At 63.1% G+C, this 8,264-nt stretch overlaps 1 protein-coding gene across 1 annotated transcript in view; it reads left to right on the top strand.

The window, feature by feature from the left end:
- The window catches only part of TPO (thyroid peroxidase), a 44,710-nt gene that overhangs the window by 17,257 nt on the left and 19,189 nt on the right, over nt 1-8,264 (top strand). Inside the window, exons 5-6 of the mRNA XM_006153526.2 lie at nt 3,657-3,786; nt 5,268-5,471. Coding sequence (XP_006153588.1) covers nt 3,657-3,786; nt 5,268-5,471 — 334 coding nt within the window. The remainder of the gene's footprint in view (nt 1-3,656; nt 3,787-5,267; nt 5,472-8,264) is intronic.

The following is an 8,264-nucleotide window of genomic DNA, read 5'->3' as shown; positions in this document are numbered from 1 at the left end:
GGGAGCGGAGAGTCCCATGAGCTGCAGCACCAGCCACTGCCGTCCGCCGAACGCTGCCTGTGAGGCCCCTGTTCAGCCTGCAGGTCCTCCGGGGAGCCCCCGGTCATAGAGGCTGCAGGAAGTCCTGTCTGGACGAGCGGACTGGGGACTCCGGCTACTCATTGAGTCAGGGCTGCCATGCCCCGGAATACCGTCCGCCAGGAGCACCTCCGCTCTGGCCGGCCTCGCTCTTTCTTCTGCGGGTCTGGAAGCAGCGAGGGCCGTGCTGCCGAGAGGTCCAGCTCAGCAGCCGTTGTTTATCAGAAAACCCTTTTCCCTGCTGTTCAACATGCTTTGTGAGGTGGGGAGGGATTTCCTCATGTTCCTGACTGACAGCGCCGTGCCGCCCTAGGTCTGAGGCTGGCCTTGCCTGGGCCCTGTGTGTACATGCAATGCAGCCATGGGCACGTGCACGTGTGGCCCCGTGCACACATGCCAAGCAGCCGTGGGCACATGCATGTGTGGATGTGTGGCGCGTGGGTTATCTAGTGCCCCCTGGCCCGCTGCATCACGCAGCAGCTACAGTGCGCCGGGGTTCTGGGTACATGCACAGTTGCGAGTCAGAACAGGCCTGGGGAGCCCACATTGTGTGAACCTGCCGGGGGGGACAGGCGCCCACACACCGACAGCCTGTCCTGGGCGGTCGCGAGTAGCTCAGGTGTCCCTGGGGAGAGAGGCCTGGGCCCCAGCTCCAGGGCAGGGAGCCAGCCCCTCCCGCCGTGGAGGCGCAGCTGGGTCTGCTGCAGAGCACAGGCAGGTGGAGCCAGGGCCAGGAGCTGTGGCAGGGTCGCCCCATCCAGAGGTGTCAGCCTCTGAGCCCTGCAGGTCTCAGGCCCTGGGCGCAGGGAGAAGGCGGCTGTTCCATCCCTCCCCGCTCCGCCCAGCCTGGCACCCTCAGGCTGGTCTTGGCGATGTCACAGGGAACTTCCAAGACAGGCCGCCTGTCCTCTGCCTGACAGTGAACCCTCCACTCCGGGACCAGCCTGGGCTCTGCTCTCCCAGTGCCCTGTCCCGTGACTGCGTGGCTGCACCCTGAAGTGTGTCCAGTGGCCTGAACTGAAAAGTGGCCCCAAAAGCAGGACTTCTGGGCCCTCCCTCCATCCCTGCATACACAGGCAACCACAGCCTCCGCAGGGTTCTCAGAGTCACCCCACACTGTCCCCAGGAGTCTAGGTGATGCAGGCCTGAGTGCGCCCACACTCTGCCTTCACCTTTGGCCGTGTCCCGCCCTGCGTGTCCCAGCCGCAGTGTGGGCTCCCTCTGGCCCTCCTCCCTCAGCCCTCGCTGTTGGAGCAGCGCCGGCTGCCTACGGAGACACAGCACCAACTTGCCCTGGGCTCCGAGGCCCGCCAGCTCTCAGGCACCATTACTGGAACACGCTGATCACTCTGCTCCTCCCCGACAGCGTCTGAGCCGCAGGCAAGCCACCCACACTTTGGGCAAATAGAGGCCCGGGTGGACTTCAGGGAGCCAGGCCCTCACGGTGAAGGACGTCCCGTGAAGAGCCAGTCCCGGCAGAGCACAGTGAGGTGCCCCGGGCTCTTCTTACCCCGTGCCTTCTGCACGCGGGTGCTGACAGCACAGGCTGTGAGGGTGAGGGCGGTTCCAAGCTGATTCCGCACCCAAGATCTCAAGGCACAGTGAGGGGGCTGGGAACTGCAGCCCTGCCGCACCCTGGACCGACGGCTCCACACAGGCAGAGGCGGACGGGCGCTGCCCTGGAGGTTGTCTGCGGGCCTTCGAGGGGCGTGTAGGAGTTCCCTGGCAGAGGAGGTGAGGGTGGGCTTCCCAAGCAGGTGAGCCTCAGTGAAAGCCAGGCAGCATCATGACAGAGGGCCAGGCCGGGGCCTCGGGCCTTCTGCCAGCTTGTGCTGGAAGCCCGTCTCTCCCGGGGCTGTTGGTCCAGTACCTGGTCCAGCACAGAGCCGCCACTGCCTGCAGCCGCCCCCGCCACTGCCTGCAGCAGAGCAGGGCCGCGTGGGGAGTTGTGCAGAGGGAGTGAGGGATGGCTCCAGCCGCCTCTGTCGTGGGGGAGTCAGGTGCCTGCAGGTGCATGTCCACTGGTCACTGCCCTGGGACGGGAAGCGCGGAGCCTGGGCCAGCTGTGCTGGGAGAAGGGTGTGCAGGTCACGCTCAGCGTCTCTGAACAGCACTCAGGTTTACGAAGCTTTACTCTGGATGTCAGACAGGGAAGGCGTCGACTTCGGCTCCTCGGGCCCCGGGACAGGGAGCACAGGACAGGCCAAGGTGGACGTCCTCCCCCCTGGCAGCCCCAGAGCCTCCACAGTGGCACGTGCAATGGTGACAAAGACACACAGCAGACCCGGCAGCGATGTCTGCCCTCTGCCCTCCTGTCTGTCGTGTGGTGATGACCGAGGGCCTCCTCTTTGGGAGAAGGGGGCACAGGTCGGGGGCGAGCAACGCCGAGCCCTGGGGTGTCCTCAGCAGAGCTGGGACTGTACACGGCACTTCTCAGCTCGTTCTGGGCTGTTGTACGTCCCTGGAAACTGCACGTGTGGTGCAGGGAGGGGCTCCACCATGGTCATGCCCCCACACGATGGGCTGGGTCTGTACTCCTGGCTCTGCAGGTCCACGTGCAGGACAGCCATCCTGTCTGCCGGCCGCCACCTCGCTGCTGAGAGTCGGGTGCGGTTGTAGCACAAGCTCTGTGAGCTGGAGGCCTGAAATGCCTTTCTCGGCAGAATTCGGAAGCTCACTGTCTGTGCTGGACCCTGGAGGGGCCAGGAGCCTCTGAAAGCACAGGCTGCCCCCCTCAGAGCCTCCCTCCATGGGATCACCCTGCAGGTCCACCTAGTTAGGGAGAGCCAGCGGGGCCATGCTGCAGGTCCACCTAGTTAGGGAGAGCCAGCGAGGTCATGCTGCAGGTCCACCTAGTTTCGGAGAGCCAGTGGGGTCACCCTGCAGGTCCACCTAATTTTGGAGAGCTAGCGGGGTCACGCTGCAGATGGACCTACTTACGGAGAGCATTTCTGTCTGGCCTACTCAGCCGATCCATTTTCATTGTCAAATCCTTGTCAGCTGCAACTTCCTCAGGAAAGGCTCACTTTCTTTTTAACTCAAATACTAGGTTGTTGGAAAAGTCCCGCTGCATCTTTACGTAGAGAAAGCGAACAATGCGTGAGGCCCTTCCCGCAGTCCGGTCACTGTGTTAGCCCACGTCCCTGCCCACCAGCTCTCTCCTGAGCTAGAGCAGCTGGGAGAGCTCTGGAGGACTGCCTTTCTCATAGAAACTGTTCTTGTGACAAACGCACGTGGTGTTTCGAGGTCTCGTGGTGTGACAGGCTCTCTCCTCGTGTGAGCGCCTGAAGCCACTGCCCTACAGGGACATGCTCACAGAAACTTCTAAAAGGGCGGACGAAAGGTCGGAGGAGGCGTCTGGAGTGGGCCAGTGGGACAGGAGACTGACTTGCGGAGGCAGCGGGCTCTGAGGGTTGAGAACTGGTTTGCTGGGACCAGCCACGTCCACACAGCGCTTGTTGCCACAGGCGTAGGCCACAATGGGATGCTGGGGGGCTGCTCCACACTCTCCTGGCGGGGTACTGTCTTGGGGCTCACAGCTTCTTTCCCTGCCCAAACTACCCCCGCTGTTTCCACAGAGAACATCCCACATGGGGTGCCTCGGACACGGCGTTGGCCAGGTGGCTCCCCGCCACCTACGAGGATGGCTTCAGTCAACCCAGAGGCTGGAACCCTGGCTACCTGTACAACGGCTTCCCCCTGCCCCCGGTAGGCACCTCGGCCACGCCCAGGGTGCCCACTGCTTCTTACTAGGAGGGAACCACCTCGTGCTGCACATGTGCCCGTGGGCCGGCTCTAAGAGGACCACAGCAGGCTGTGGTCCTCTCCCGGCCTCTCGCCTCCCAGGAGGTGGAGCCGAGGGGCCAGCTGGGTTCTGAGTTAGCAGGTGGCTCAGACCTGGCCCGGCCCCAGCAATCAGGCCCATGCCTCTGCCTGACTATAAACCTTCACCTCTGCTGTGCCATCGGAAAATGGGGTGCCCTCTTAGCTGTCTCCCACCAGATGCTGCCTCAGTTTGGTTCCTGGGGTTTCTGAACTCAAGGTGATTCCATAAGCCCGCATCAGCTCAGAATCCCGTAGACACTTAGAAATGCCAGGCTCCGGGGCCTCTGAGGTGGACGGTCACGGTGGTGGCACCGTGGGGTCGTGACGACCCGGTTCATTACCTCCAGTTCTGCAAGTCAGTCCCCTGGCCTCCCTGGGCCAAGCCCGAGGTGCTGACAGGGCTGGACCCTGCAGGAGGCTCCGGGGAGAGCCTGCCTCTTTGCCTCCCAGCCTGCAGAGGAGCCTTCTGCTGGGTGTGACTGCGAAGGCAGCGGGTGGCTTCTCTCCCCTCTGTTCTCTGACTACCGGCTGGAGGCTCCCAGGCTGTGAGTGCCCATGGCCCGGGGGTCCCCTGGGAAACTCAGGGAGCCCCTCTACCTCCCAGTCCTTAGCAGCACCGCACCTGCGTGTTCTGAGGAGTCAGGCGTGGGCCTCTGGTGCAGGGGCCTCTCTTCCTCTGACAGTCCACCCCTGTGCTCACAGACTCGGCCACTCCACGTGCTAAACACGCCTACCCACCCCAGCCCACCGCAGCACCCCCCGGATGTCGTGGCCCGGCCCTAGTCCCACCATGTGCACATCCTGAACCCCACCTGCAGGGGCCTTCCCAGGGTCAAGTCCCTCTCCACCCAGATATCGGAAATAAGGAAGCCACTCACCTGCCCAGGCCCCAGGGCGGGGAGGCGCATGGTCACGCTGCAGCGTCCGGGCAGAAAGGCAGAGAAGTGGCTTTCCTGTGGCATGCGCGTGAGTGGCGCTGTACGTCGCATCTGGAAACCCAGTAGGACACACGCTCCACCAGTGCCCAGGCCACGGGGTACCCTAGCTAGAGCTCCACCCTGACTGCGGGCCGACTCCACCGTGGCCACTGTCTGGTACTGACTCTTGCTATGACCCCCAACCACCCAAAAGCCCGGGTTCTCACCCATTTTCAAGTGAGGAGACTAAGCTCGGGCTTTCACGTCGTAGCTCAGTGGTGGGGATTCAGGCCCCAGCGTGGCTGTCTTCAAAGCTCAGCCCTCCCCATGACTGCAGGGGACAGAGCCCATGTGTGCTCCTGCAGCTCCACGGATGTGGCCGGATACGTGATCCGTGTGCCACCACGTGGCCCTCCTGCGTCATGACACAAGGCTCTCTCCACCCAGGTACGGGAGGTGACGAGACAAGTGATTCGCGTTTCCAATGAGGCCATCACAGAGGACGACCAGTACTCAGACCTCCTGACAGTGTGGGGGCAGTACATCGCGCACGACGTCGCCTTCACGCCGCAGAGCACCGGCGGGGCGCTCGGGGGCGGGGCCGACTGCCTGCTGACGTGCGAGAACCAGCATCCGTGCTTCCCCATCCAGGTAGCTCATCGGGGCACGTCATCCGGCATGGACACGTGCACTCAGGGAGTGTCCCATTCCCAGGGCACCGCGCTCCGGCCCTGCAGCAAAGTCCCTGTGTGGCACGCGGTAGGGAGGGTGCCCAGGGCTGGCCCTTCACAGAGAGCCCACCATGGGCGTGAGGACACCGCCCAGCTGCCGCTCCCACCAAGGCGGCACTGGCTGGGGGCCCTTCCCCGTGTGGAGCTCCTGGGTGACCGGAGCGCAGACGTGATGACCCGCCGTGTGGCCCGCTTGGTGGAGCGGCAGAAGCGCCAGACACGGGTGTGCTACGAGGGAACAGGTGTGCTCGCAGGGCTCCACGTCTTTGGGGCTCCAAGTCCAGAGGTGTCAGGAATGGGGAGCAGGCAGAGGTGGCCTCACAGAGCACGTCTGTCCCTGGCTCTCCTTCTTCGTTCTGCTCCTACGACCCCGCCGGGGCTCCCTCAGGGACCTGCCCTGGTAACCTGTCACTCACAGGCCCCACCCTGGACACATGGGAAATGAGCTCTCTGCCACACTCTGACAGGAAGCTGAGGGGCAGCGGCCCCTGGCGGACAGCTGTTCTGGGAAGCACCTGGGCGTTGTTTAAGGAGGTTATGAGGCCTCAGCGCGCACGGCTGGGCCGCGTCCCGCACGGCTCGGGGCTGGTCATGCTGAAGCGTCTGGCCGTTCTGCTTCTCAGTGTACACGCATGTGGGTGCTGTCGGGTCTCGACACCTGTCGTGTCACATGCATGCACACTCTGTGCCTGGTATGGGCCGCCAGCCCTCTCCGTGTGCACTGAGTAGGTAGCAAACAACGGTGTCTGCCCTCGCTCCTTCGTGGTGTGCGTCTTCGAACCTGGCCAGGAGCACCCCGGTCGTTCTAACCAAGGACGCGTTTGGACGGAAACCTGCAGGCAGGACTCCTAGCAGACAGGCCACCAGGGCAGACGCCAGGCATGAGCAGGTGCAGGGCCTCCTGTGGGGATGCAGAACTGCCCTCGAGGGCTGTGTGCAAATTCCGGCCCCGCCTCAGTGATGCAGTGTGCCACAGTGAGCTGAGCCGTGGGTGCTGGAAGCCATGGGGCCCTTGGGAGTTAGATCCCAGGCCCTGTAGACAGGAAGCAAGCCAGGTACGTGTGCACATGCCCAAGATCTCTGGGAAATGGGGGGTGACGAGCCTGTCACACGTTTCCCTCTCCCACGCCCTCCCTCCATCTCCCAAGGTGTGCACACGTGCATGTGCTCTTCACGATGAACGGAAAGTAAGCAAAAAAAATGAAAATGAAAAACATATTTCGACAGATGTTTGCTATAGGGCATGTGCTCTCGCCACAGAGACAGAGAGACAGAGAGACAGAAAGCAAGAAATCACCCCCCGGGCGGATGGCCATGCTGCAATCCCTTCTCCATCCTCCTCTTGGGATCTTTTTTTTTTTTGGAGAGGTTTTTGCTGTAGGGCACGTGCGCTCGCCAGACAGACAGAGAGAGACATAGAGACAGAAAGCGAGAAATCACCCCCCAGGGGGATGGCAACGCCACAATCCCTTCTCCTCCATTCTCCTCTCGGGATCTTGGGCACACATGCACACACGCCTGGCGTGAGTTTAAGCCACTGGGTCCAGGACTCGAACCGTGGTCGACTACATGGGAGTCCAGCGACATCGCCATTACGCTAACTGCTGGTCCCCTCCTCTCAGGATCTTGGGCACACACGCACCTGCAACTGGCATGAGTTTCAAGCTGCCTGGGTCAGGACTCGAACCACAGCAGGCCATAGGGGAATCTAGCAATGTAACCATTACACCACTTGCTGCCCCCCAAAGGAAAAAAATGAAAACTGCATGTGCTGTGCTAATTCTCATTTACCCGTGCAGAGGTGGTACCGGAGCGAGTGGGGCCCGGAGCTGGCTGCGCCTCCCGGCTGCGGGGGCCTCCGAGCAGAGCTCCATCCTGCACGTGCATGGGGGGATGCTGACGGGCATGGGCCCTACACAGCTCAGGGAGCCCTGCAGCCTGGCTGGCCGCTCTTCACAAGAATCCCATGAAAGGTGGCAGATCGTGGACCTCCACCGAAGGAGGCTGAAGAAGGGCAGAGTGGAGAGGGTCCCAGGTCTCCTTTTCCTAGAGAGTCCTTCCTGGGGCTGGACTAGTGGTGGGCTCTGCTCACTGTGTTCCTAAGGGAGACTCCCTCACAGGGGAAGATAGGGGGCAGACCCCCAAGGGACACTGAGCCAGAGATGCAGGAACCTGCCAGCAGCTTGGAGGGGCCATTCCGCTGAGACCCCCAGGTTTGGAAAGCAGGTGCTGGCCCCTGGGCTGGGACCCGCCTCTGCCTGGCCTCTGCAGGCAGGGAGCTGGGAGAGGGCAGGGCAGGAGGGCTGGCGGGACTGAGCGCTGCCCTGGAGAGGAGCCTGGGGCGCGGGACAGTCCTCACCAGAGCTGCCAGTGCCCTTAAATAGGACGTCTTCTGCCCGGCAGCTCCCCGCAAATGCCCCCACGGGCTCCAGCAGGGCGTGTCTGCCCTTCTACCGCTCCCTTGCCACCTGCGCCTGCAGCAGCGGGGCCCCGGGCGCGGTCCTCGGCAACCTGTCCCAGGCACGCCCACGACAGCAGATAAACAGGCTGACCTCCTTTCTGGACGCATCCACCGTGTACAGCAGCTCCCCGGCCTGGGAGAGGCAGCTGCGGAACTGGACCAGCGCCCAGGGGCTGCTCCGTGTCAACATGCACCACCGTGACTCCGGCCGCGCCCTCCTGCCCTTCGCACCACCGCCGTGGGCCTGGGCAC

Source organism: Tupaia chinensis, unplaced genomic scaffold, assembly GCF_000334495.1.
Source record: "Tupaia chinensis unplaced genomic scaffold, TupChi_1.0 Scaffold000377_5, whole genome shotgun sequence".
NCBI classification, from domain to species: domain Eukaryota; kingdom Metazoa; phylum Chordata; class Mammalia; order Scandentia; family Tupaiidae; genus Tupaia; species Tupaia belangeri.
This window is presented reverse-complemented; position numbering and strand designations above follow the sequence as displayed.